Source organism: Branchiostoma floridae, chromosome 2 (genome assembly GCF_000003815.2).
Source record: "Branchiostoma floridae strain S238N-H82 chromosome 2, Bfl_VNyyK, whole genome shotgun sequence".
Lineage (NCBI taxonomy): Eukaryota > Metazoa > Chordata > Leptocardii > Amphioxiformes > Branchiostomatidae > Branchiostoma > Branchiostoma floridae.
In genome coordinates this window covers 19,914,685-19,942,157 of record NC_049980.1, presented here as the reverse complement: position 1 = coordinate 19,942,157, position 27,473 = coordinate 19,914,685, and the positions used below count along the sequence as shown (strand labels likewise).

The 27,473-nt window shown below is 40.8% G+C and overlaps 6 protein-coding genes across 6 annotated transcripts in view; 4 read left to right on the top strand and 2 right to left on the bottom strand.

The window, feature by feature from the left end:
- LOC118410450 (stomatin-like protein 2, mitochondrial) overlaps positions 1 to 1,479 on the top strand; it is a 6,684-nt gene extending 5,205 nt beyond the window's left edge. Inside the window, exons 10-11 of the mRNA XM_035812181.1 lie at positions 82 to 290; positions 661 to 1,479. Coding sequence (XP_035668074.1) covers positions 82 to 290; positions 661 to 762 — 311 coding nt within the window. The 3' untranslated portion in view covers positions 763 to 1,479. The remainder of the gene's footprint in view (positions 1 to 81; positions 291 to 660) is intronic.
- On the bottom strand, positions 994 to 7,267 carry LOC118410449 (glycosylated lysosomal membrane protein B-like). Its single transcript, XM_035812180.1, has 7 exons — positions 7,088 to 7,267; positions 6,193 to 6,492; positions 5,290 to 5,493; positions 4,893 to 5,108; positions 4,140 to 4,265; positions 3,667 to 3,809; positions 994 to 2,747 (listed from the first exon to the last, which is right to left on the bottom strand). The coding sequence occupies exons 1-7, from the start codon at positions 7,235 to 7,237 to the stop codon at positions 2,534 to 2,536; spliced, it is 1,353 nt and encodes a 450-aa protein (XP_035668073.1). The 5' UTR covers positions 7,238 to 7,267; the 3' UTR covers positions 994 to 2,533.
- Positions 7,268 to 8,917: 1,650 nt separating this feature from the next.
- Positions 8,918 to 12,198, bottom strand: LOC118410451 (cAMP-regulated phosphoprotein 19-like). The gene is made up of 3 exons (XM_035812182.1): positions 12,037 to 12,198; positions 11,124 to 11,234; positions 8,918 to 10,679 (listed from the first exon to the last, which is right to left on the bottom strand). Exons 1-3 carry the CDS (start codon positions 12,088 to 12,090, stop codon positions 10,356 to 10,358), a joined length of 489 nt encoding a protein of 162 aa, XP_035668075.1. The 5' UTR covers positions 12,091 to 12,198; the 3' UTR covers positions 8,918 to 10,355.
- Positions 12,199 to 12,413: 215 nt separating this feature from the next.
- Positions 12,414 to 16,412, top strand: LOC118410448 (CWF19-like protein 1). The gene is made up of 5 exons (XM_035812179.1): positions 12,414 to 12,585; positions 13,276 to 13,520; positions 14,042 to 14,171; positions 14,453 to 15,266; positions 15,523 to 16,412. The coding sequence occupies exons 1-5, from the start codon at positions 12,536 to 12,538 to the stop codon at positions 15,874 to 15,876; spliced, it is 1,593 nt and encodes a 530-aa protein (XP_035668072.1). The 5' UTR covers positions 12,414 to 12,535; the 3' UTR covers positions 15,877 to 16,412.
- Positions 16,413 to 20,262: 3,850 nt separating this feature from the next.
- Positions 20,263 to 23,788, top strand: LOC118410419 (ankyrin repeat and SOCS box protein 7-like). The gene is made up of 3 exons (XM_035812135.1): positions 20,263 to 20,840; positions 21,306 to 21,911; positions 22,755 to 23,788. The coding sequence occupies exons 1-3, from the start codon at positions 20,615 to 20,617 to the stop codon at positions 22,889 to 22,891; spliced, it is 969 nt and encodes a 322-aa protein (XP_035668028.1). The 5' UTR covers positions 20,263 to 20,614; the 3' UTR covers positions 22,892 to 23,788.
- A 197-nt stretch (positions 23,789 to 23,985) lies between these two features.
- On the top strand, positions 23,986 to 27,327 carry LOC118410418 (ankyrin repeat and SOCS box protein 7-like). The gene is made up of 4 exons (XM_035812134.1): positions 23,986 to 24,048; positions 24,833 to 25,088; positions 25,570 to 26,187; positions 26,354 to 27,327. Exons 2-4 carry the CDS (start codon positions 24,866 to 24,868, stop codon positions 26,482 to 26,484), a joined length of 972 nt encoding a protein of 323 aa, XP_035668027.1. The 5' UTR covers positions 23,986 to 24,048; positions 24,833 to 24,865; the 3' UTR covers positions 26,485 to 27,327.
- The last annotated feature ends 146 nt before the right edge of the window (positions 27,328 to 27,473 follow it).

The window sequence follows — 27,473 nt, the reverse complement described above, 5'->3', positions numbered from 1 at the left end:
CACCTTACCTTAGAATGTGAAGTGCTAATTAAAGCCAGGAGGAGTCTCTAACAACATGACTTGATAATTTTCCTCCCCAAGGAGAGGCCAATGCAATTTCCCTGCGAGCCAAGGCCAGGGCAGAGTCCTTGCAAGTAGTATCTGAGGTGATCGGAAAGAAGTATGGATCCCAAGCGGCATCACTGAACGTGGCTGAACAGTATGTTCAAGCTTTCAGCCACCTGGCGAAAACTGGCAATACGCTGGTGCTGCCGTCCAATACTGGGGATGTCAGCAGTATGGTCGCTCAGGTAACGTGCAACTGTCGTATGTACCGTTAATTTTGAAATTTTGCCCTGACCTCATTACACAGCAAACGTGGCAGCTTTCATTTGTTACTATGGTTGTTTCAACTGTTACTCCAAGCTCAAAAGATACTGTAAACTCTTAATTTTACTATGCCACAAAATGGAAGTGCCCTGAACTTGAATGGATGAATGTTAGTTATTCAAGATGTATTGTGATTTGTGAAGTTGTAATACAGAAATAATTGACGATGATCTACTCTGTCATCTCTTACACTACACATAATACATATAGTAAGACAGAGGTACCTGTAACCAAGATAAGATGGTTGACTAGAGAAGTGCATCTAACCTTGAGGCAATTTTTGTTCTATAGGCTATGGCTATCTATGGGAACCTCAATCAACACAACCAGAAACAGCTGGAAGCTCCAGACATTACAACTACAGAAGAAAGGAAGAAAGATTCAACTATGTAGACATTGTAGTTAAAGATGCCAATGTTCATGTGCATTTTTATGTTTAGTGTTGTACTCAAACCGTTTGATGTTATACATTGATTTGTCAGTGGAACTTTGTGCTACATATGTCCAATATTCAAATTATGAATATTGTTGTACAAATGTACTTTAAAAGAAATTTCCGTAGTGGCCAAGTTTTCAAAATAAGTACATGTATTCTTTGTTACTAAGTTTAGCTGTACCAGTTTTTTTTGTATTTGTTCCAGCATACATGATTAAAAGAGAGAGGGTTCAACAGGCTCTTACAAGCTGCATGCATGAGCGTCCTTGAAGAACATTTTGTATGAAACTTATCAATAGTGTGTAGTACCCTTTGTCTTTTTATTGTGATTATCTCATAGAAAGTCATTATTTCTTCTTAGATGACAAACTGGGAAATGAATAAGCAGAGAGATAAAATGTGTGCTAGAAAGTACAACCTTGAGCCTGATATGAGCATGTCGGTATTACTACCTGTGTGTTAACAGGTGTATAACAAGAAGCTACTTGTAAGGAATAGTAGAGGGATAGCAGCCCAGAGAAACTACAAACTATAGAATGTATTTGTTTTTATTTGTATTGAAGTAAAAACAAGTATGATTGATACCTCTGTGTGGACCGAATTTCCTTTTAACTTTGACATAATGAACAGCCATAATGGATTGCTTTGACATTATAGAAGATACATTACATGTATTATGTTTCCATTGATTTTTCTTTCCTTTCTGGCTGTTATATTTATTTCAATTTGTTTATCGCTTGTTTGTTGCTAACATGAGAGTAGATGTACAACTCTACTATCTGTTTTTTACAGATCGGGTAGGACCTACAGCTAGCAGAATTCAATGTTCCATGTAACCTTTGAATAAAAAAAAAAAAATTTAAACAAAAACAGGATATGGTAAATGATTTGCATGTATTTCCTTTCTCACCTTTGGCACATAATTCAGCTACTGCTCACAACTAGCCCAAATAGCCCAAATCCACAATAACGGATATTTTGTACACCGAAGGCCAAATTATACAGATATAAGTACATGTTGACATTGTCTTCAACACACTGTACATTCAATCCAACATGATAGCTACAATGGTAAAGAAGATGAGAGACTGAGAGCACAAGTACATGTACATATTATTTCCCAAGCTCCATACTAAATCCCAACCTGTAGATAAATTAGGTTGAAGTTATGAATTCCAAACTTAAGCCATTAAATTTCATAACAAGTAATTTGTACAATGTAATTGCAAAGGTAAAGGAAGACGCCAAGTCAGATACTCATTTACACCTGGATGGAGTGAGGAAAGATTTACACGTTTACAGGTAGACTTTTAAGCCTTTCCCAGTACTTAGTCCGGGACCAGATCTTTAACATTTTAATCCCTTGTCTAGCTAACTACATTTCTTTCATTGATACCACATGGCCTACTAGTATAAAGTATAACCTCAGGAAATATTGCATTTAATTTGCAAAAAGGACCAGCTCTCCTGTGATCACATGCACAATACAAAGCCTTAAGAATGCAGCATTGAGAGAATAATTTAGTCATTGATGTATTCCTAGGGGGGACTTGACCATGAGGTAATGTACTAATCTAACACTGTCCTGTCTTTTTTTCCTGGCACAGGCTTACTCCGCTTTGTCATTACCTTAGTTTCTGATAGTATCTGTATCATTTTTCAAATTTTACAGAATGGCATAAATGGACGTTCTCGTCCATGTTCTGAATAATTTGCACTAGTTGGATCCTAATTGATAGCATCTGTTTCACCTCCGTTTACTGTAGGATACTCATCCATGATTTCTTTTTTCCCTTTGTCACCGTCCTTCTGCCTGCAGCAAATGAACAGTCCACCAAACATGATGATGACCACAGGGATACCCAGTCCTGTCGAAATCACAATGATAATCAGGAGGGACAGCCTTTCAGATGGAGGCTCGCCATATCCCACAGATGCAGTCCTGCAAAAGGAGTTGGTAACAAACTGTCAGACATGTTGTTTACGGCAAGTGAAGGGAATTTCATGGCTGCGACCAAAACAAAATGAGACCTAGTTTGAATTATTTTTGCATTGTTCACAGCTGCAGGAAATGTGAAATGACTTAATTTTGCCAAAAAAGCGGTTGTAAATGTTGATCACCAAAATCTTAAACTAGTTTGATGGTACAACAATTCACAGAAGTCTTGGAGGTCTCTGTTCCTAGGAGTTTTACAATATGGACACAATTACTGAGTCTTTTACAAAAATTAAGAACAAGAGTGGGCAGAGGATTGAACCCTGCATAACACCAAATGTAATTATCTTTAAGGACACGTAAACTTTAGCCAGTGAAAGCCACAATGACATATAAAACATGTAAGGTATGGGGGGGGGGGGGGATGTTGTGTTTCCTGTTACTGACCTACCATAGAAAAATTGCTGACCCTAGACTTTTTCTTGGATCGGCAGCGGAGTCACATAGTTTCCAATCAGAATATTCATTCAGCCTGCTTCCTAATGTAGCAAAAACACTGCTTGTACTATCTAATGAAGGACAATGTATCCACAGATTTGTAACCATTAAGCACAAAATTAAAGTTTGACATTGAAAATATAAAAAATCCTCATGCATTTTAGTTTTACTTTGTTTGGTCAAAGTCTAAAAAAAATAATCCCTACCTATCCCTAATTTTTTCAGGAGTGAAACGGAAAACACAACGTTTTTTCCTGGCCTTAGGGAGGAAGCGCAGGGCCCACTGAAGTATAAGAGACTTGGTGAGCTTATTATAATTAAACAGGGAAAGCAGGAACTAATTTGCCTCTTTGTGTGACAAAACGTTAACAGCGCATAGTAATTCACATGACAGTAAAATCTACAGTAACTGTGGTAATGTACTTACCAACTTGTAAAGTTGGAAGCAACATAGGATCCGTCACCGGTTAGTCCAAAGGACACATTTAATGCTTTTCTCTGTAACCTGTCCAAGTTGGTGAAGTATGCTCTTGCAATCGTGTCAGCTGGTATGCTCGTGGTGTCAAGGTCCTAAAAATGAACACACCATTTTTTTTACTACATTACCTGTAGTATAGTTTTGGGCTTTGAAAATTTTGACCCGATGCCAATGAGTACACAAATGCAATGTTGTTAATATTCTTTATATAAGATTATTCTGCTTGCATATACAGATGAGATGGATAGCATTAGAATGCTACAGACAAAATTTAGCTGTCTTGAAAATTCTGTACACATTCAATTATGATGATCTCTTAAACATGTTCCAAAAGTTCATGGATTAAAGGTAGCTGATATTACAATTGACTTATTTTTTCTATCTTCATGCGGCCCCTTCAGCTTTAACTGTCATACACCAACCTTGAGCTTGTAGGTTTTTGTGGGTGTGGCAACTGCCATGGACCTGGTGCTTTTTGTGTAACAGACAGGCTTCCACTGTACATAGCTGTCAGTCTGGTCACTGTGTGTCATGGTCAGTTCAAACAACTGAAGATGAAGAAATAAAAAAAAACATCCAAATTACATTATAGATACCATACCTCATTTTCAAACGCTTATACTATTATGTGTGTGTCAAAAGAGTCACTCAAGAAGTCGTGAATGGATCTCTTGTTACATATGTTGGTAACTGTTTGCAAACCTGGCAGGTCTCCTAGGCATTGCAGAACTTCAGGTTTTGATATGTACTTTTCTATGCTTGAAATTACTAGCAGACAATTAGACCAAGTAAACTCCTATGATGTCAGCGTGGCACTTGTACCATGTAAAACTCCTCCCAGGTGCAAAAGATTGTTTCTATGCTTCTGTGAGCTTTATCTACCCAGAAGAGAGCCTGGTCAATCCACCACACACTGAATGCCAGGTAAGTATTCAATAACAATTATCTACAACAAAGTGTTCACAATGGCCAGGTGGTCCTTATGCAGAGGTGACATTAGTACATGTTTGACTACATACATGTTTTTATACATGTACATATGTGTATACAATTTTTGACACCTATTTAAGATAATTGGAATTCTGCTTGTTCTTTAGATTTACTATGTGTATGACAGGTTAATTATGGTACCATTTATTTTTTCATCCTGTGCATAGACGGAACTGAGTACTCACCTCAAACACACCAGGAGTGTATTCATCATCTATTGACTTCATTTTTTTCAAGTCAAGATGCTTGTCCTCTGTAAGGAGCATCAGTTCCATGGCGTAGCGTGACATGTTGCCGCGAGGTTCCACAGAGTCTATGGTGAAGTCAAACTGCGTCTGGTTTGATGTGTACTGAAGGTGGGGAAGGTCTGCTGATCGGTCATCTGTCTTGAAGGCATGAATCTGTAAAAAATGGAAATTAGTCTTCCTCCAGTGAGGTGAAGCAAAGAGTAGCTATTTGCATACTGCAAAACAACAGCTCACATTTCTGGTCGTGCGCAAATTCATGATTTGTCTTCATTGACACATCCATGGTCTCTATGTCTGCATACTTACTCACGTAAAGATTGAAAGTAAATCTCACCCTGAATGAAATGCTGCCATTCTGGAACAGGGACTCCATGTCTGACTGTGTTGTTGCTCCTGTAAAGTTGCCTGTGAGGCCTGTAGTGTTCATGGTGAGGTTAAAGTCACCCCACCTCATCTGACTCAGGTCGTATGGTTCGAACATTTCTGTGTCATCTTCTGGGAGCTCTGATTTGTCATGAAGGTCTTCATATTCCCAAATCTATGCAAGAAATTCAGGATAATAATGTGTAGGTTATTAAGAGTATTGATGAGTTTTCCAGCAACGCTGACAAAAATGAAAGAATTTCTGAACATACAAATTGAAATCTAGCACTAAATTGTGCAAAGTAATGATTGCAAAGCCATACCAACCTATGCCCAATCACAAACAACCATATACTGGTCCATATACTTCTCTACAATTATAATCTCTTCCCTTCCAAAGGCACTCATTGATAAAGAAACTACTCTGAATCCCTGCTCTTAAGTTAAACTGTGTATCTCAACATGTACATGGCTCTGATGCAACTTATAGCTGGCCATGTACTGATATTGGTACTAGGTTTTAACATGCCAATTATCATTACAAGCTGTGGTAGTTGGTTAGGAAAATTAATGTTACTGGTTCCCAAAAATGGTTTTGAAAAAGATAAGTGTAACCAATGTAAGGCATTTGAGTGAAGGTGTATCTGACACTTGTTTAGCCTGAGTACTATCCTATTTACAGGGCATAGAGTTCGAGGAGCCCCATTGGAAATAGGATGGTACCCAGGTTACCATGTGTTTGAAAATGAAAGTAAATGTCTTAAGTTAATGTTCCCTCCTCCCTCCCCATCCGTTCAGCATAAGCAGTTTTAGTGGAACTGAAATCATCTAATGAAAAGTGTTAGCAATAAATCTGTATTCTACTAGTACATACCTTGTTAAACATCACAGCCATGGAGAAGTCTACTTCATTGCTGGGTTCAAATGTTATTGCTCCACTATTATCTCCGTTTGTTGTTAACAGTTTTTCCCAGTCAACTTTAAGCTCGGACTCCTTAGATGTGGTGTGGACCATAAGTACGGTGGGCGCTCCTATCGTACTCCATACGTAATGAATCGAGTCTCTGCTGCCCCTTGCGAGAATGTGGACAAGGTTGTTGTGCGTGTCGTTGTCATTGGATGGGGAGGACTGGCACTCAGTGATGTTGCATCCTGGGTTATAGTGCATGGACACCTAGTACAGGGGTAAACATATGGATGTAGCATGAGAACAAATCATTTTAAACTCAACACACCTATGGAGAGTAGGAGTGACTCTGCGTCCATTGTCATAAAAGCAAGTTATAGAAAAATAGCATGATGCTTCAATACAAGGTAATAGCTGGTTTGAAAATTGTAGGGAAACTCTTGATTGTTCAACCTATCAAATTTCTAAGGCTCAGTTGGCAGCATTTATGGACATGACAATAAACCGGGGGCATCATATTATTTTGAAGCAAGGAAACATCATCATTTGATCAAGGAGGTTAAAAAAAAACCTCCTTGATTTGATTGAAGTTTAATATAGAAAACATAACGTCACTAAAGGTATGGAATACTAGTATGCGAAGAATGTTCTTGCCAAAAACCAACGATACTGACACCTTTGTATGATCTACTGGTGTTTTACAGCATCTTTCACTGATCAAAAACGGTAAGCAAAACAAGAAGTTTAAGTCAGTCGCCTACCCTCCCCAAAACCAAAGCACCTCGTTCTGAGAGGACGTATTGAATATGACAGTGATGGCTATACGCCGAAACACATCACAACTTTGTCACAGTCCACATACCTGTCTACTGAAGGACTCCTTTCCAACAGCTAGTGATGCAAAGACGAACAAGGCACAGGAAAACCTTGACAAACAGGTGTACAATCTCCTTGCCTGCCTGGATGCCGCCATTTTTTCTTTCACGTGATGCTTAAGGTTACTACAGGTCATCAACCCACGATGGGGTCGAATTGTAGGTCAACCCTCTGACTACTAAACGTTATATATTGCCAAGCAGATGTAGATAATAAATTTGCAAGAATTTGCCACTCGAATGTCTTATATGTTGTTTGACACTGAAACTGGTTCAATCATCCGATTTCCTTATTAAAGATATGCTACAACCTGATTATTGATCAGCATCCAGGATTACACCATCACCAGTTCCAAGGATGCAGTACTGTCCCGAACTACACGCAACGAAATGGAGCCACCAAAGAAATTCCTTCATCTAGTGTTGACAACAAATAAGCCTTTATTGTATCCGTTGGCTGTGTAAGTCCAGTACAGTTCAAATGGACATCTCCAAGTACTATTTTTATCTTTGATAATCTGTTATCATTAAAGCCTAAATGTACATCTATCTGACTAAATCATTTTGCTGTTGTTGTTGCAATTTGGCAGGCCAGGTGTACCTTCCCATTGCATACTCACCTTTTTCTTCACTACCTCATAATTATTATTTTTATTTATTTGTAATCTTTGTAACAAACCAGGCCATTTCTGGAAGTTTTTATAAGTCCACATGGTCCAAACTGTTAAAAGCCACCATTTGGAACCAAGTGGATTCTCAGATACATATACATGACTTTGGACATTTATACATGAGCTGGGTGTTTCAAATTACAACTGCTTCTCAACCAACATAAGACCTGCTGAGTTATCTCCAGATAATGGCCACCTCTCTTATCTTGATCACTTGGCCCATTAAGCAGTATATATGAAGGCTGGTTTATAAATGTAAAAACATGGTTCCCTTGATGGCGAAGCAGCCTGGATTTCACATTGCAGGGGTTATCAAGGGCTGACATTGAGTGTGCGTGGTAGAGTTCAATTGGCCTACGTTTTGGCTGCTAATAGAGCAACTCACTTGCCCAATCTATCCTTCCCCCAGATTCACGTGTTATTTATTGGCAGTGTTTTCACTAGTCTGTGTAACGCAAACTCCGCTATCCGGAGCTTGTAGCCTCCGCCCCGCGCGGCAAAGTAGAACGGGCCTAAGAAGCGCGATTAAATCAGGCTATGTTTTCAAACATATCTAGCACCAAGTTACCAGCCATGCCTACCAGGTCCAGCCATAGCCAGCTGCAGTCCTGGTAAATCTGAGTGCAATTCATACTTTTCCAGCACTGACCAGCTGTCAACCAATCAGAACAACACCTGGACATGTTTGGGAGGTTGCCAGGTGACAAAGGCTGACACCTGTAGGACAGATGGCACACCAGAATGGGACCTCAGTGTTAGATACCACTATTAGTAGTGAAAATTACTTACACAAACACAATGTCTGCTAGTGACAATTGACATGGTTGAATCTGCTTTGTAAGACATCAGTGATATATCAAATAGATATCAGTGCTTAGCATAATGACATTCCTATAGACATTAAATGTGGCATGAACAATTCTCCCTTTTAAGATCGTTGCCACCATGTATCAGGCATATCACTATGGTATGCAAAAACGTTCCTTGGCCTTTATGAAATAATCTGAATGTCAGTAGTAACAAATCAAGTCTGGACCTCACCGTGGCTGGTGTTCTGATTCTACACTATATTTACATTACAAAAATAATAATTTTAAAGCCAACCTCAGCAAAAATACACACAAGGCAAGACCAAGACAGGGTCAATGAGATGTACATACATATATTAAAGTAAGGTACCAAAGCACATTCATCAGAATTAGAATTGATTTAACCACTGATTTCATAATGTAAATTTAAACTAAATCAGCTGTTCTTCCAGAACCCCACATTGCCTTTCTAATCGATATACAAGTACGGTAAGCCCCCTTCAAAACAAAACACACAAAAATACTAGCATGACAAAATCTTTATATCTTTTTGGGGTAACACTGACACTTATATCAGTTAGTTTGCTTTTGTTGTAGCAATGTACTATTACAGGCCTGGTGCAAAATGCTTAGAGTTCACAAATTTAAATGTATGCCATATGTAATTAATTTGCAGTTTAAGCTACCAGGTACTCCTTTGCTGGCCTTGCTGCATACATCAATGTATCTCACTTATTTACATCTCTTCACTGCATGAACCCTAATTAAATGGACAAGCGTCAAGACTAGCAAACACTCTAATATTGGTTGATTTGCTACAATAACAATTCATGTGACGAAGCACTGGAAAAGTGACAAAGCATTTGTTTGCAGCTACTATTGCAGAACGGACCAAATTCGGTGACAGCTATCACAGGAAACAACAGAATATACATAAAGCATCAAAATGACCACCATCTTCAAAAGCAAATATTACAACTTCTGCAATATCTACAAAACAAAACAGCAAAGCATTTGATGAGGTACATTGCTATCTGCTTTTCCCTCCTGTCTTCTTCAGCATCCCTGGTCTCAGTTTTGCTGACATAGAATGAAGTCTGTAACAGTTTTATCAACTGCTCTGACTTGAAATGATATTCATATCCATAGTGATGGCAAATCTGGCGTACTACGCTATCTTTTACAGGATCTCTGTTAGTTTTTTTCCCTATAACTATCTCCACTTGTCCATCTCCAATATGTCCTTATTATTTTCTTGTCGCATGCCATCTTTTACTTGAAAATTCAAGGCTGTCAGGGCATTTCATTATATTTATAAGACAATCTCCGAATCAGAGTAAATCCCTAGCACTATATTCAATTAAGTGCCAGGTCACCCCTGTTAGCACATAGACATGTTATGAATGCAAAGGCATTCACAACAATCCAGGAAACAGGGATGCATAGATTTGTTTATCTCGATAACTTTGGCCCATGCTCAAGCAACACCACCACAAAACTTAAAATAGGAGCTAGACCTTGGCTTTCTGTCTCTATGCTTTCTCCAAAAAATTGTACGATCTAGCATATATAGATTGAGCAGGTAGCTTTAAGTGTAACAATAATATATATGTATATCACTACAACGTCATAGCAATGACAAAGGGGCAGAATATAACATGAATCAAGGAGGAAAAATGAGAAGACTGGTCAAAGACCTGGTCAGGAGGAAGAGGGCGTGTGCTTGCTTTCTCTGTACAACTATATCTGTTACATAGAGATGCATGAATGTCCAGTCATGAATGCTGCTCCTGGTTTTCTTGATTTTCTGTTGACAGTCCTTCGGGTTTCTCCTCATCTTTCTTCTCTTCCCCAGCATCCCCATCCCCCTTCTTCAGCCCCACAACTGCCTCTGGCTTGGTGATCTGGGGTTGGTCAGACACTAGCTTGCTGGTTTGAAGGGAGGGCTTGCGGGCTGGCACATTGTCTGGTGTGGGGATTGTGTCTCCGGTCACCTCCTTGGGATTGGGCTGCTGAAGCCTGGCTCCATTCCCTCTGATTGGCACCTTCTTTGTCTTGGCCAATGCCATGTTGTAGTCTCCAGAGTCAAAGTATTTTGGCTACAAAAAAAAAAAAAATTCATTCCTTGTCAATTGATGGCGATGCATAAAAGGACTGCTAACTTATATGAACATCATACTACATGCCTTCCTCGTCATATCTAAAATATATATATATACAGTCAAACCTGTCTGTAGCGGCCACTCAAGGGACCGGACAAATTTGGCCACTATAGACAGGTGGCCTCTGTATAGAGGTGGTAACTTGTAGATAAAATACAGAAGGGACCGACAAAAAGTGGCCACTATGGACAGGTGGCCCCTCTGTAGAGGTGGTCCCTAATACAGGTTTGACTGTATATATATATATATACAGGCCTCTCATTTCTTTTGCAAGCTTGAGGCCCACGAAAAAGAAAAAAATGGCACTCCCAATTCTCACACATCATGTGTTATTGTTGGCAATCAATATTTACATGACAGTACAAAGCAAGTCAATAGTACCCCTTTTTGTAGCCTCTTGCGAAGAAAGTCTGAGCCACCAGGCCTCTGTTGGTGTCCTAGGGCAGGGTACTTAGCCTTGAGTTTCGCCTCTTCAGCTTGTTCAGGAGTCAACTGAATAAAGGAGATGTAAAACTGAATAAAAACACATTCCCTATAATCACTTTATGAACTCATATATTCATCATGTCACATGATTCAGATTGATGCAACATAATCATGGTAACAAACTCTGCTGAAAAAATTAAGAATTTGCCAAAATAAACATTTTGATGTTGACAGCAAATTATGTGTCATTTACATATTCCATTTACAAACATGGGGTGCAGAAAACATATTAAAAAAAGATAAGACACTGTGAAGTCATGTCATGACTGCATGTCTAACTCATTGACATTTAATTTGTCAAGTTTGGGATAAAAAATTACTATTAATACCTGCAAAATAAAAAGAAAATGATTTTGACAGGTGAACCTATTTACCAGAGATCATGTAATCTGGTAGAAATTGTCAATACTGCAATGGCTTCTACTGGAAAAGGAAACAAAAACTTGGATGTTCCATCACCTCATACACAGATTAAAATTCTGTGACAACACTCAGAACGGGCGGGAAAAAAATTGACAAAGATATTGACATACATACTTTTTTGGTGCACGACAGGATACAGGGACACACAAGTAAGCAGACTTTGACAGAATGCAGATACAGTCGTTTTGTGAACATGGAACCATGCGTACTGATACGGTCTGGAAACCTGTCTTGCAAACAAATTATCTGTATAACTACTAGTATATGAAGCAAACACACGTTGAACTGCTACAGACTGTTAAGCTAAACTGCACTGCAAAGGCACTGCACAGTTTGGCGCTGTAATTTTACATAACTTCACAGCTTCATTCAGTATATCATGTACCTCTTTAGCCTCCCCTGGCTCCATGGAGGGAGGACGGGCTGTGTCTGTGGCCATCTTGGTGTAGTTCAGCCCACGAAAGTGATCAAATCTGTGGCCTGTGCAGATCAAAACAGAACCAAACGATCCTCCCGGCTTCAAAATGGCGGCTAGTGACGTCACGGTCTGCCCAGGAGGGGTTTCCTACAGGAGAGTGCAGGGGGTTGCGCCCACGTTTTCAGCTATCGATGCTAAATTTTGTCACAAAAGTATCGAAATTACAAATTAATCAGGTTCTTGTCACATTCATTATCGTTAAGTTCAAGTTCTGTAACATATTTTGCCCAAACAGTAGAAACGGGGTAGGAAAGTGTCATCCAGGGCGCAAGGCATAGTGGGATACTCAATATGGCGGCCCCAAAGAAAATTTTGTTTGTTAGTTTGTGAGGTTTCCATAACTTACCGTGTCGTCGTTGTCTGAAGAGATTTTTGACTCATATTTTTCTGGTCATCCGCAAACACGATGTCCAGCAAACAGTTAAGAATCTTGGCGTGTGGTGACGTAGAAGGCAGGTGGGTAGCTTTCAATGGTATGGGGGAGGGGGGCGAACAGGCAGGTCAGTCAAGTTGAACTTTCAAAATGAACTAATAAAGTACATGTACTAGTATACTATGGTTGAACCGTTCACATGGTAGTGAATGCAACATATTGATTCTGTTAAGATAGAATGATATGCTCAAGATTTCTTCTGACAGTCTGGAAAGGAGCCTACCCCAGTTTACATTTCCTTTTAGGCAGGAGCTGCAAAGCTGTAACCTCCTTGACTTCACTTTATTGGAATTCCAAAAGTTACAATGCAATGTTGACACTAGGCAGGTAACAAATAAAAATGTACGTATTGTTTGCAGGTATTCAGGTAAACCAGAAATAGTGTATAACTGCTTTGATATTCAACTTAATTCAAGGAGATTATATGGAGATATGATGTCCTTGGTTAGTTGCTATATTTTCCTGTAGCCAGTATTTATACCTTTGGGGGATCATTATAAAGTACTGCACACACTGACACACACACTCACATGCGTGCATGCACACATACTGACACACACAGGTGCACATACACACACACACACACACACACAGACTCGTAGTACACACACACACTATTGCCATCTGATTGGTTGATCATATGTTGGCAGTGAATTGCCAAGTCCCAATTGCATATCCATTAAGTTATGAATGCACCTTCAATGTTGCCATAGGTTCAGTCAGCTGTTCAAGCGAGTCTCCTCCATCCAGAAGAAGAGCGGCGACTTTGACATGCTGCTGTGCGCGGGAGACTTCTTTGGGATCACAGCCGGAGCTCGCACAGAGTGGCAGCAGTACCTGGAGGGGACACAGAGGGCGCCCATTGCCACATACATACTGGGAGCCAACAAGCCAGAACATCTGGAGTTCTATGGGGATGAGGATGGGGGTGAACTCTGTGAAAACATCACATACTTAGGTACCACAAGGGGGATTAAGATGTAAATGTACCTTATGTTGGCCTTCATTTAGAAGATACCAACACAGGAAGTTCCCTATAAAGTTCCCAGAATGCTGATCTGTAAGCATCGAGCATGTTTAATGCAAAGTCTTCTGAAAGTATGTTTTTTTCACAATACATCCACAACTGTCCCAGTAATGCCCACAATTTCCTGTCATTAACTTATTGTAAGATGAATCTAACCAGGTCCCTCCTCGTATATACATGTCTCATTTTACTGTCAATTAGAAAAGAAGTCTCCCCAGGTGCCCAATAGATCTGCGATATATACTTTTGTAGTATCAGGTAGAAAGAGCGTTTCCTGAATTGTATTGTGAAATATGAATGTACTGTGTAAATATGAATGTGTAGACCACAGGAAGAATGAGGCTAATTATGGGGCTAAATAAACTCAAACTCAAAACTCCACTGGTGCCCGGTAGATCCCGATAGTTCTGCGGTACTTAAATACTTATGTGTGTATCTCTTTTTACTATCAGGCAGAAAGGGAGTGTTCACAGGTGCCTCTGGACTGCAGGTAGTCTACCTAAGTGGAGTGGAAGATGGGGAGGAAGGCTGTTGTTTTTCCAAGACTGATGTTACAGCTCTTTGTGAATCCCTCATAAACAAGTAGGTGTAAAAATTGTTTCATTTTTTTAATCATTCTGGATTATTACAGCACCTATATTTATTTCGATACCATGGAGCAAAAGTTTTGGGGTATTTAATGAACTGGACAATGTTTCCTGTGATTAATTAGTGCTTTTGGGACTTTGAAAAATATCAGGTTTCTGGCAAAAAGACAGCAGTATTGAATAACCAATTTCTTTTTCTCAAATGTTATGACATTGAATCTATGTTGAAGAGTGGTTAACAAGTGCTTTTGCTGTGTTGTCTTGCTATGTTTGCAGAAACTTCAAGGGAGTGGACATCCTATTGACTTCCGCATGGCCAAGAGGAGTCACAAACTTTGGGAACAGCGTGGATGGTGGCGCCGCTCCACAGGGCTTGGTCAGTGTTGCTGAACTGGCCAAAATCCTCCGGCCCCGTTACCACTTCAGTGGACTTGAGGGTGTGTTCTATGAGAGACTTCCCTACAGGAACCACAGGGTGCTAGCGGAGAGTGATAAACATGTCACACGCTTCCTGGCTCTAGCCAAGGTTGGTAACCCAGAGAAGAAGAAGTACCTGTATGCATTTAACTTGACCCCATTGACTAGCATGGACCAGTCTGAACTGGTCAAGCAACCTCACGATGTGACAGAGTGTCCGTATAAGTCAGAACAGGGCATTCAAGATCAGTCTGCAGAGGATGAACAGGATACTGGGTTGCAGTACCGCTATGACTTGTCGGGTGGAGCACATGGACATGGCAGGAAGCGAGGCCACCAAGGAGACAGAGGACCTGGTGGGGAGAAGAAGTCCCGTCCACCCCCAAAGCCCACAGGTCCTTGCTGGTTCTGCCTGGCAAGTCCTGAGGTGGAGAAGCACCTAGTGGTCAGTGTGGGTGATCACACCTACCTAGCACTGGCCAAGGGGGGACTGGTGCCTGACCATGTGCTCATACTCCCCATTGGTCACTACCAGTCTATGGTAGAAGTCACAGCTGAGGTCCATGAAGAGATCGAGAAGTACAAGTCTGCTCTACGTAAAATGTTCCACTCCCAAGGAAAGGATTGTGTGTTCTTTGAGAGGAACTACAAGACACAACATCTACAGATCCAGGTGAGATTTTGGTTTCATGTATGAAAGAACAACTATGGTACACTTGATAACTGAAATCTACAAGGAAAGATTGACATACGTGTATGGAAATTTTCTTGAGACTGTGTGCTGTAGATAGGTATGGTAGACTATAGACAATTATATCCACCAAAATGTACAGCTAGATGAAAGTAGATTTTGATAGTAACTTGAAGAGTTATCACATTTTGAAACGTTCAAGATCTTTACATGTACATGTATATCATCCTCATTTTAGGTTGTTCCGGTGCCCTCCCACCTGTCTGAGGATGTAGGAGAAGTGTTTCAGGAACAGAGTCAGATGAAGAACCTAGAGCTGGCCGAACTCCCCAGACACACCGACCTCAAGCAGGTTGTCCCATCAGGCGCACCCTACTTCTACCTTGAACTTCACTCTGGTGGCAAGTTCCTCCATAGGATAAGGAAGTTCTTTCCCCTGCAGTTTGGTCGGGAGGTCATGGCTAGCTCCCCTCTACTGGACATGCCTGGCCGGGCAGATTGGAGAAACTGTAAATCCAACAAAGAGGAGGAAACAGAGACTGCAAAAATTTTCCGGAAAGCATTCCAGGGTTATGACTTCAACCTGATGTAGGAGAGTGTCTTCTCTGGCTTCTAACACCACTTAGTGCTTCTGTATCAAGTTTGTTGAGTACATGTATGTACTAGTACGTACTAGTATTGCAGGTTCATGTACTATGATGTTTTAGATGGATCAAAATTTATACCACTGTAAATACAAAGCTACACAGCTAGATGGAAAATTTGGGACCTTTTTTATTTTCTGCAGAATGGACAACTTTTAATTTGATGGTAAAGAATCATACTAGTTTTATGTCTGTTTGACTTAATTTTTTATGCACATGTAGTATCTAACTAATAGTGGTTTCAAGACCCCTATAACTCAATACAAGGGTTTTTCATCATTGCCACATTGTCTGTGTCTTAACTGCTGTTTGCAATGTAAAATCTATTCTTGTCTTTGTTTTATTTCTTGATTTTTTTTCATCTAATGTGCCATTAAACATTAGACTATGTTCAATTAGTTGCTTCCAATGGTGTACATTGTATGAAAGATGTTGATGAAAATGTTTTTTGGATTTTAATAAAGTTGAGATACTCTTTTAGCAATCATTGTTGGTTGTGAATGTGATTGGATTTGGAGTCATTGTGTTACATAAGGAACTGCATGGTGTGACTGGTAAAGCACCAGTAAACCACCAGTATTAGAAGAACAGATTGATTAGTTTTGTCTACTCACATTGTGATGTGTGTTTTTACATGCTCAACAAGCCAAGGTGTGGCTCTCCTCATACACAGGACCTCCATCTTAACATTCCAACCAAGTACAGTCAAACCTGTATTAGCGGCCACCTTTGCATACCGGCCACCTGCCCATAGTGGCCACTTTTTGTCGGTCCCTTGGATTCGTAATGATTAAGAAATAGGCTTAGCGGCCACCTGTCCAACGCGGCCACGGCCACACGATTTCCGGTCCCGCAGGTAAAAAAACACTGCCGATTACGGCCACGCGGACAGCTGATCTATGTTTCAGCCATATACAGCGGCCGTATCGTCACCCTACGCCGGATTTGAAACCTCTTTGACTTATTTTCAAAACAAAACTTCGTAAACTGGCGCTACCCATACCCGCTGACAAACGAGGTCATATAAGGTCAATAGACGACACCAATATTACGGAGGTAAATTGTGTTAAAGTTACGTTCTAATACACTATCGCTTAGGTTAATTTACATCACAAAAACTTTCTAAATAAATTGTTACAAAGACAAAATGATATGAACTTCAGACTATGGTGGATTTATTCTTACATTTATTAAGAGATAAGTCTAAAATGACGAGACTTTTCTTGTGAGTACCACATTAGCATAATGGGCGAATCTGGCGTGTGAACGCGAGCGGGAACACACAGACGGCGAAGTATCAAAGGATACAAGACGAAAGATCAAAGAAATATGACGATACCAGTCTCTTCAGACAATATCAACTGTAGAACATTTAAAACTTTTTATAGCTTTTGGTTTCTCATATACATATAGTGTAAAAATCATTGCAGTACATGTACAGTACTGTGTCATGTGAATAAAGATCAGTGGGTACTAAAACCATGTGTAACTTATTGCTTGTGGTCAATTAATTAGCATATTCTCTATAGTGGCCACCTCTCTATAGTGGCCAATTTTGACCAGTCCCTTGAGTGGCCGCTATAGACAGGTTTGACTGTATAGCCAATACTTAACTATGCGGATTGCTATATCTATGCCTGTTTGGCAGACTCCAAGTTCTGCTCTACATGCAGAGTTACAGGAATTCCTATGCACGCCGAGGATATTTTTACAAAAGCGGGTTTAGTGATTACACTGAATACCATACCAAAAATGTCACATTTGGCCAACTATGAAGTTGAATACAATAAAGACTGGAAGGAACCGTCGTCCTGTGTTAGAATGGAAAAACAAAATCCAGGAAAACTGTAAGCATACCAGAATGTAGTAGTCGAAGGTTCCCAAAGGTAATGACTCTACTCAACTGATCTAGTACAGTACAGTCGACGTTAAGTTCAGTGTGCCCCACACTGATGAAGGGCTGTGATGGCCACCACGGTGCTGACCACGAGCAGCAAAACCTTGTCGCTATTCTAGACCGGTCCGCGCACGGAGTGTGTCTTATCTTGACTTCTCAGATTATCCGTCAAGATGGCATTCCCAGAGTTCTCAAAAGTCATAAAGTCAACAGTAGAGTTCAAGGTGACTGTGTCATCATGAACAAGGCTGTCAGTTGCTTTCTTGAGGTAGAGATCTAGTGCATACGGGCCAGTGGAGGGACTGTACTCGGACACCGAGCTGTTGTTTCCGGCCTACCGTGTTGGGATAGGAAGTTTTTCTTCTTGTTGAAGTGCTTCCCATCCCCAGCCAACTGCTGTTCGCTGTACCATTTCCCATCGTCATCAGGCACGTCTGCTCCATGGATCCCCACGGGCACGTTGTATTTGTCAGGTGTAAGGACAGAGTCATTGAAACCATCGTCCCCATATGCATCTCGTGGTTGGAAAGTGGCTTACCCCACCACCTACAATGCGCTCAGATATATGAAAACACTATAAACCCTAGTCACTTATTTGTGTGTCTTTGCGAGATGGAAATGTTAAAATGGGTGTTATTTCTAACTGCTAGCGCCGATTGATCAATTTTGAGAGTAACAGGCACACGCAAACTCAAGTATCATAGTCAAGAAATAACTCGGGGACAACTGGAATCGATACCATAGTCCAAGGAACTAAGTAACTTAAATTTGGCCCAGACAGACAGGCATAAATGTTATCATACCTTGTCCTTGTCGCCAGCGGTAGTCTCGTCCACCTGATCTGCTTTGCGGTTTTCCCCACCTTCAAGGCTTGGCACATCCATCGCAGACATACTGGCCACCTGACAGCAAACTTTTGAACAACTTTCCCCCAGACGGACGTGAACGTCAGCCTGGTTTTGCACGGATCGAGTCATTAACCCCACAACCTACAATGCACACAGGCACAGAACATGAAGACAACTTATCACCTAAATTCTAAATTCTATATCGGTGGGCACTTTAAAATGAACTTGAGGCGTCAAACATTAGTACACAAGACCAAGTAACGTACATGAGGCCCAGACAATGTAATAATAATAGACTGGCAAAAGAGTATTTATACCCACCAAAGCTACTCCGAAAAGAAGCACACCGGCCATGGTCACCCAGCATCAGCCGCGTAGGCCTTCCTGAGAGATCCTCACGGGGAAGAGTCACTCTCGCGCGACGGCGAGTTCTCTCCCTATCCCTGCCACATGAGTTGGCCATATTGGTAAGATATCATGCTGTAGAAGCGAGTAAAAAGGGCGGAAACGACCACGTCAAATTTTCAGCTGGTTCGAATGTTAGTCACTCAAACAGTGGTGACGACGACGTAAACAAGAACCTGTCGCTAGTGTAGAGCACTAGTTGTGACGTTCTGCGTTCTGGAACAATATAGTGGCATTCCACGTACGCGTGTTATGATAACATTGCCACCATTCGGTTGATATCTAAATATAGAAGAGTAGCAGTTGCATTTAAGACTTTAGTACGTACTCTGTGTTGTCACGTATTCATCACTTAAATGATCAAATATTTTTGTATTGAACACCTCATGTAGATACTGTTCAGCACCAGAGACAGGTACGTTTGCTGATGTGTGGATGGTGGGACAAGTACAGCACAAGGATAGGTGACTGACTGTTGGTTGGCGGCGCTCAGCACCACCTGTCCCTGGTGCTGAACGCCATACACACACAATCAAACAAACACACCTATCCCTGTGCTGCTGGCCACCCACGCATCAGCAAACAGAGCATGTGCACAAGTCAATGATCGTCAATGTCACTGACTTGCAAAAGATGTTCCAGATCTAGAACGGGGAACGTCACAACTAGTGTTCTAACTTTACACTAGCGACAGGTTCTTGTTTACGTCGTCGTCACCACTGTTCGAGGGACTGACATCATATGTAGCGAACCAGGTAATACTAATAGATTTGGAGGGGTTGTATCTTCGCCCTTTTACACGCTCTACTATAGTAGATTTTTGTGCTGTTGCTTTTTGATTATAATCTATATCGGCAAGTATTTCTATGAGATTGGCTTCTCGGTGCAGTCGGAGTCCATTAATTCATGGCTCCTCTCTTTATTAGAGAGGAATTTCTACGACTGGAGACCTTGTTCACGGATTACTCGGCTATCTCTGCTGTTGACAGGATAGTTCTCAAGAACTCTACATTCTCCATCTTGACAGAGAATCTGGAAACCTTCATGCACGAATCAATGAGTGTACGAACAGATGTCTGTGTCTGCCTTAATGGACAATCATGTGCAAGCCCTAGCAGTCAACACATTTTATTGACTCTTGGCCTCGCACCTATTAAAGGCACACTGGTATTGAAACAAATACACTTTGATATCTTTCAGTGGTATGTGTTATGCCATTGGTTGGAATCCCTTTGTATGTATACTAGCCGCTATGCTAGATAGAGATGCATGATCGGACATCGTTAATGACTACCTCATATGAGGATGAACTGAACTGAACTGAATACATTTGGCACCAGCACGGTGAACGAGAGCCTCCTTGCGATTTGCGTCAAAACGTCAGGCACCACTTAACGAGAGTCATCATCATGGCGGGCAATGAACATGTTGAGTGACTATCGTCGACGACAAAACGCAATATTAGTGCCATACACAAACCAGCAAGCCTCTACTTGAGTTACTTTTATGGATAAAATATAGAAAGGGGTTCCTATCATGCCTCGGGCCAGACGGACGTCCCGAGTGCGCAGGAGAAGGCGGCAACTGTCGGAGGCCGACTTGAGACTACGAATGGCTGTGGCGAATGGCGACATCAGTGAACTACGTGCCTGGACGTCTGACGGAGACGTGAACGAGTTGGACTCCAGTGGGTGGTCCCTCCTTCATCTGGCGGCGTCTAGAGGGAGGGAGAGATGTGTCAGGGTTCTCCTGGAACATGGAGGTATTTCAAAACTACTTAAAATGGGCAGCTGTAACCGTGCATCATGGAGAAGGTGTGGCACTAATTATCTTGCAATTGCAAATGTGGGCCAATAAACTCTCGTACTCGTAGAATGAAAAGTTGGTAAGATTAGTAGAGATTTTCTGTTTGTTATAAAGCCACCCAAAAGTTTATTCTTCCCATGCAACCAGTCCTCAAATTTTACCTTTTAATTGATTTAATTGTTCAAACTCTTTATAAGTATTATTATTATTATTTATTGTTTATCTGGTGTAACGTTACAAAATGTATTTGCAGCCAGTGCCATAGGCAGGTACCCAAAGTGAGTAATGAGGCTGATTAACGTGGCCGAGGGACATAATACTAGCTAGTGATGACAATTTTCATCTACTAAAAGAAGAAAATGGTAAAAGTTTCAGTGCCTTGTTGATAACTTTGAAATAATGAATTATTCTGAATTTACAGCGTTGGCAGCTGTACAGGATTCCATTGGTGGCTTCACTTCCCTGCACTATGCAGCCATGCATGGGAGAACTCGCATTGCCAGACTGATTCTTGACTGCCAGCATTCCGACGCGGTGATCAACGCCTGCAGCAACGACGGCTGGACCCCCATGCACGTGGCCGCTCATTATGGTCGGGATGACTTCATCCGCGTGCTGGTGGACTACAGGGCTAAAGTGGACGCTCTAAGTGACAAAGGAACCACGCCGCTTCAGTTGGCCTTGATCAGAAATAGATTCTCTTGCGTCAATCTCTTACTTGATGCAGGAGCAGACATCAACATCCAATCAGGTTTCCCTCTTAGATACTCTGTAATTAAAGGTTACCTCCCATTGGGCAGGACACTCCTCCAGAGGGGGGCCGAACCCAACCTAGGACGGCCGGAGGATGGGGAGACGCCCCTACATCTAGCAGCTCTGAAAAATGACTTGAATTTTGCAAGGCTGCTGTATGAATTTGGAGGGAACATGTATAAGAGGAACTATGATGGACAGACACCCATAGCTACAGCAAAAATGGTAGAGGACAGGAGCAGGCCGTTGTTAGATTTTCTTCAAGAGGCATCAAGTAAGTACAGTTGTAATGGATACTGGTGTGATTCAATCAGTCTGGGTCAGTGAATGATGCTGACCAAGGATCTTCTTTGAATCACAAGTTGTTAATCATAAGCATTATGAGAAAGCAAGATTTGAATAATCCAATGTAGTAATATACTAATATTACTGCATTTAAAACTTTTGTATCCTTTGAATACTATAAATCTAGTATTATTACACACAAAATCAAAGACATATTTTTACCAGGAAATGTAAAACAAAAACAGTTAAATTTCCTGTATGTGAATGCCTCACCTTTTAGGCCCACCCTATCCACAGTTTGAAGCATGGAGGACGCAGTGAGTCAGGTTATCAGGATATAGTTCCTCCTTCTATAGGCATTAGCAGTGGCCAGCTGTCAGCCTATCAAATACTCCCCCTTAGGCCACACCAATTTGATTTGTTGGTTCACGGATTTTCAAAAAATAAAAAAATATGCTTAACTGGAAAAACATCATGAAAACAAAGCCCGAGGACCAGGTGTATTCCTTGGTGCACTTTGACATGGTCATATTCAAGTTTTCCTCTCTACCCTTTGCATTTATGATGTTCACTTGCTATATTTTCACTTTAAAAATCCGTGAACCAATGAATTAAATTGGTGTGGTGTTTCCTGGGGATAATACCCAGACATGTACCGGGTAGTATCTTCATGCTGGCCAGTGCTGCTTACAACACCCAAAAGGACAGATTGTTGCATCATTACTCGGGTAATACAGGGCCGTACCTGGTAGGCAAGGATGTGCTATGCTGACAGCCTTGTTGTCAAAATGAGCTTTAGTAAATGTCTTACTGATTTTTTTCCAACTCCCAGGGAGCTGCAGAAGTCTACAGAACCTCTGCCGTCTGACGATTCGAAGAGCCATAGGTCACACACGCCTGGATAAAATCCACCAACTGCCGCTGTCCACGGTCATGGTCGACTTTCTCAGGCACAAGTTTGAAGACTGACACAAACATCAGACCCAGTTACACTGCCATACAACATGTTTCTTATAATATCTTCTGTCACAAGACAGCTGAATTTTGTACCACAAATTAGAATACCCTCAAGTTGCTATGGTAGTCCTATAAGATGACGAATGTGACCAGCACATTACCAGCATTACTCTCAGAGCTCTTGGGGTTTTTTCTGACTAAACAACAATCATTGTATCAATGAATAACTGATTTTTTCATAGCAGCAAAATCTTTCCCTAGATTTATGAATCACTGTTTATTTGTATATAATTGTAAGTAAGAGATGATAAAAAAGAATCCATTATTATACCAACTATGGATAAATGTATTTTTGAAGAGACCAGCATAATGAAACACTTGAGTCAAGGCCACACCGATGTTAATAAATTGTTTTGTAATTTGAGAAATAATGCTGAACTGGAAGCTCAACATGAAAATACAGTCCAAGTCGAAATCCTGTACAAGATGCTATATTAGTCAAATGTTTAATAGTGTCTTCATCTTTACCTGTTGTATAACTTCAACCATAGAATGTTAGAAAAACAAGGGAATACAAGTATGTGTAGCCCATCTATACTTCTTTGCTTCAATCAGGAAAATGCAATTTTTGCTGATTACCTTTGAGAACATTAAAAAAATGTAAAAGCATAAAGTTGGATGTCATGTGATGTAGGAATGTATCCCAGACTGTATTACAAATATAGCATCCTCTATAAGGGAAAGTATAAGAGTGTAAGAGAAACATGGTGTGTTTCGTTTTTTTATCTCCACTGACGCCAGTATTTGTCAATATTGGGAACGATTCACTCTTGCTGTACTCAGATTACATAATTTATGGAAGGTGTGTTACTTGCAGACAAAATTAAACAGTCAATGCAATTTCCACTACCAATATCGAACTTTGTTAATTCACTTCACTTAGGTAAAATGAGTTAAGAACATTAAGCTAATCTCAGTGATATTTCTTCCCTCATTAAAAGCACTGTTTGCTGAATTCGTTTTCCACAATGAGGGGCGTCATTTGTACAAAAGTGAAAGTCCCCAATGAAATCCCCCTAATGCGGTTGGAGCTCGCGGTTGGTATCGTCCAAATTAAATCGACTTTTCCCATAGTACCATGCGCAGAAATATGGCGGCGTCCTGACGAGGTAAAGTTGTTTGCCCCGTCTTTTGAGCTCGTTTCAATTTTTCTCACATTAACAAGTCGACTGAAACGACCTGTTGGGTTAGTTAAGACCCACCCTAATGCTAGAAATCTGCTTGGTCGTAGTTTGCTAGTTATTTTGAGAAAACGGAGCACGATACTGGTGGGTGCTTTGGGTGGCCTGAAAACGCACCACGACTAAGTAAAATGTGACTAAAACTTCTACTAAGATCTGACAGAAATACAAACTTAAAATGCTTGTTTAGACAGGCAGTGGCCCATGAAAGTCTTCTGTACGACCTCGGGATAGAATTATTTCTCTGAAATGCATGTCTTCTCGTCGATTTATACCATTTTAAGAGGTACAGGTTGTGAACACTTTTGTTCCAAATTACGTACTATGCATGTCTATTGTCACTGTCACTGCGCCACCCCGGATCTGAAACGTTGCTATTGTATAGTATGTCAGCAGAAAGACTTGGTTCTCAGCACATATGAGAGCATACTGTGCCAACAATAAAACAAATTATTTTTTGTATATGGGTAGTGCCAGCTTCCTTGCAAATTTACCAACCATGGTAGTATTTGAATTTAGTTGTCATGCAAAATCAACTGAATGTTTTGGGTGTATCATGATTTGACCTTGAATAATTTAACACAACTCCCACAAATGACTGTTGAAATGTTTTGCATAGCAATTTTTTTTTTGTTTCAGTCGTTATTTGCCAATTTTGGTATTATTATTGGCACATATAAGACAATAATTAACTTTATCCCAATTTCTGTAGCCTTAGGATCTGTTTTCAGATAGTGAGGCAGCCATGCCTAAGCTGAGGCCGAGGAAGAGTGGCAAGCACGCCACATGTTCCCAAGATGCCCTGAAACTTCAGGAGGCCGTGCGTGGCGGGAAGCTTGCGCCGGTGAAGTCGTTGTTACAGAAGGGGCTGAGCGTGAACCAGCGCTGCGTGTACGGGTTCTCGCTCCTGCACGGAGCCGTGGTGAACAGCCAGCTCCGATGTGTCAGACTGCTGTTAGAACATGGCGGTGAGACTTTTATGTCATGTCTATGCCATAAATAATGTTGGCACTTCTCATTAAAAGTCAGACCTATAACTTTTCATGTCTAGTATAACAACATGGTCAATAGTGATGGCCACACATATTAACATTATAATGACACCTTCCAGTTTTAGCACTACAGCATGACTGACAGTACCAATGTCACGTCAGGGTGAAACAGCCTTCAGAATTTTGCTCTTTCTACAGGTGAATAGATGGTAATACTGACTTTAAAAGTTTTACAATGAACTATTAAATAGGAAAGAGAATGATATCAGATCTAGAGTGGGAGGAAAGTGGTGCCAGTGAAATGTTTGTTCTTTCAAATAGTTTGTCACATACAATGTCTGATATTCTATGTTGCAGTCGTAAATCTAGTACAATTCAATTTTCATGATCAGTTCTCTTCCTAGACTCTTTCTAGAAATGACAAGTGACTTATGTATTTTTCTCTTTCTTCCAAAAGCATGTGCCTATGTTAAGGACTACACTGGTGGTTACACGCCTCTGCACTTTGCAGCCAAGTATGTCCTGACTCGCATTGCTCAGGTCATCCTGCAGTATGACGATTCTGAACGTGTTGTTAACGCGAGGGGACGGGATGGACTGACTCCCCTACATATCGTGGCCGCTTGTGGAAAAGAAGAGTGCGCCCTCCAGTTTATGCGCCTTCTGCTTGAGTCAGGAGCGATAATAGACCCTGTGACGGACTTTGGCTTCACCCCACTCCTCATGGCAATAAAGTTCAGGAGATATTCATGTATAAAGATGTTAGTTGAATGGGGTGCAAATGTGGACCTCGAGATGGGGCTGCCAATCAGATATGCAGTGGCGAACAATGACCACAAACTTTTGAGAATACTACTGCAGAATGGAGCCAAGTGTAACTACGGAGGCCCCAAAACGGGACAGACACCATTGCATTTGGCAGCTATGCAAAACAATGTAGTTTTAGCTACAAGACTCTGGGAGTACGGAGCAGACTGTAATGCCAAGAACCAGAGCGAGGAAACTCCCCTGGAGGTGGCCAGGAGTGTGGCTGATGAGGATACACAGTGTGTGCAGTTTCTAAGAGATGTTACATGTAAGTATGCTTGTGCTCACACATCAAATTATCAGTAGGATTGTCTGTTGTACATTTATGTGTAACTGAAGGACATTTTCATAAGGAAAGTTCACTTCATTAATTGAAATACGGTGTTAGGAACTTTCTGATTGATGTCTGTTTTTATCATACCCTGACTCTGCAGATAAAGCCCGGAGTCTGCAGGACCTGTGCAGACTGACCGTGAGGTCACAGGTCGGACACAAACGGCTGCACAGACTGGACGAGCTGGACATCACCAGGGTCATGTTGAACTATCTCAAACACAAACACTGACAGCTTGGCATGGGTTGCCTACTCCAACCATCCTGGCTTGATCGGAAGATTATTTCTATCTGCACAGTTTACTCTTGTTCATACTCACAGTTTTCTAGTTCCAATAATGATAAGTTTAACAATTATTTGGCCATATAAAATAGGTAAATCGTGTGGTTAGAAAGCTTTACTCCAAAACGTTAAGACGGGGAAATTTGAATAATGCAAAATATGTTTGTTATTTTTCCCTGCTAGTTTTGCAACAGAAAGCTGGATTTGATGGAAATATGAAATAGTCTACCCATAAAACTCTGTAGAAAATAGTTGTATTTTTCTACATGTCATACACTTGCTTTACTCTGCTTTATGGATTTGCGATGCAGCCCCTTATTGAAGTAAGAATATTAATACCATATACCGGTGCTGCTGTCTTACATTTCCATAAAGGCTGAATCATCTTCTGGAGCTGCTACAAGTTCATGACACTTCAAATATGCTTTTCCAATGTACTACTACCACTGTATTGTGTCAACTACAAACTTGGGACACTAAAAAAAAAAATATTTTCCACCCCTACTGTGAAATTAAGTCCCAGCAAAAAAAAGAAATGAATTTACAACAGGCCTTTTATGTAGTTGGAATGAGGAAGTAGATACAAAAAAGGTTAGCCAGGTGTCCAGCCTTGTTACATTTGCTCCGATCCCTGGGTGGGGTAGCAACCATTGGGAGCAGACTAAAGCCTAAAGCCTAAAAGCAAAAAGGCTGGACTCCAGGTCTCCAGGCTAAGAAAGGTGAACCAAAGTCATTCATGATTTATTTCTCAGAAAATAGAATGAAAAGGGAGATAAAGAAACATTTTAAATTTCTTTCTGGCTACAATGTTATGTTTCACACTTGTAGTTGTACTGAAAGACTGTTCCAGATATAGTGCCTTTTAAACTGAATATAACCCATGTTTATTTTGTACCACCTGAACAAGGATTGTCTATATGGGGCTTGTGCCTTTGGCT

Coding starts and splice junctions, on each gene's coding strand:
- LOC118410418 (XM_035812134.1), top strand. CDS start 24,866: ATGCCTAAGCTGAGGCCGAGGAAGAGTGGCAAGCACGCCACATGTTCC. Junction 25,089..25,569: donor ACTGCTGTTAGAACATGGCG/GTGAGACTTTTA, acceptor TTCTTCCAAAAG/CATGTGCCTATGTTAAGGAC. Junction 26,188..26,353: donor GTTTCTAAGAGATGTTACAT/GTAAGTATGCTT, acceptor CTGACTCTGCAG/ATAAAGCCCGGAGTCTGCAG.
- LOC118410448 (XM_035812179.1), top strand. CDS start 12,536: ATGTCCAGCAAACAGTTAAGAATCTTGGCGTGTGGTGACGTAGAAGGC. Junction 14,172..14,452: donor TGTGAATCCCTCATAAACAA/GTAGGTGTAAAA, acceptor CTATGTTTGCAG/AAACTTCAAGGGAGTGGACA. Junction 15,267..15,522: donor CACAACATCTACAGATCCAG/GTGAGATTTTGG, acceptor TCCTCATTTTAG/GTTGTTCCGGTGCCCTCCCA.
- LOC118410419 (XM_035812135.1), top strand. CDS start 20,615: ATGCCTCGGGCCAGACGGACGTCCCGAGTGCGCAGGAGAAGGCGGCAA. Junction 20,841..21,305: donor GGTTCTCCTGGAACATGGAG/GTATTTCAAAAC, acceptor CTGAATTTACAG/CGTTGGCAGCTGTACAGGAT. Junction 21,912..22,754: donor TTTTCTTCAAGAGGCATCAA/GTAAGTACAGTT, acceptor TCCAACTCCCAG/GGAGCTGCAGAAGTCTACAG.
- LOC118410449 (XM_035812180.1), bottom strand. CDS start 7,237: ATGACCTGTAGTAACCTTAAGCATCACGTGAAAGAAAAAATGGCGGCA. Junction 4,266..4,892: donor ACACTCCTGGTGTGTTTGAG/GTGAGTACTCAG, acceptor CTTCATCTTCAG/TTGTTTGAACTGACCATGAC. Junction 2,748..3,666: donor GCTTCCAACTTTACAAGTTG/GTAAGTACATTA, acceptor CTCCTTTTGCAG/GACTGCATCTGTGGGATATG.
- LOC118410451 (XM_035812182.1), bottom strand. CDS start 12,090: ATGGCCACAGACACAGCCCGTCCTCCCTCCATGGAGCCAGGGGAGGCT. Junction 11,235..12,036: donor AGCCAGGGGAGGCTAAAGAG/GTACATGATATA, acceptor TCCTTTATTCAG/TTGACTCCTGAACAAGCTGA. Junction 10,680..11,123: donor GCAAGAGGCTACAAAAAGGG/GTACTATTGACT, acceptor TTTTTTTTGTAG/CCAAAATACTTTGACTCTGG.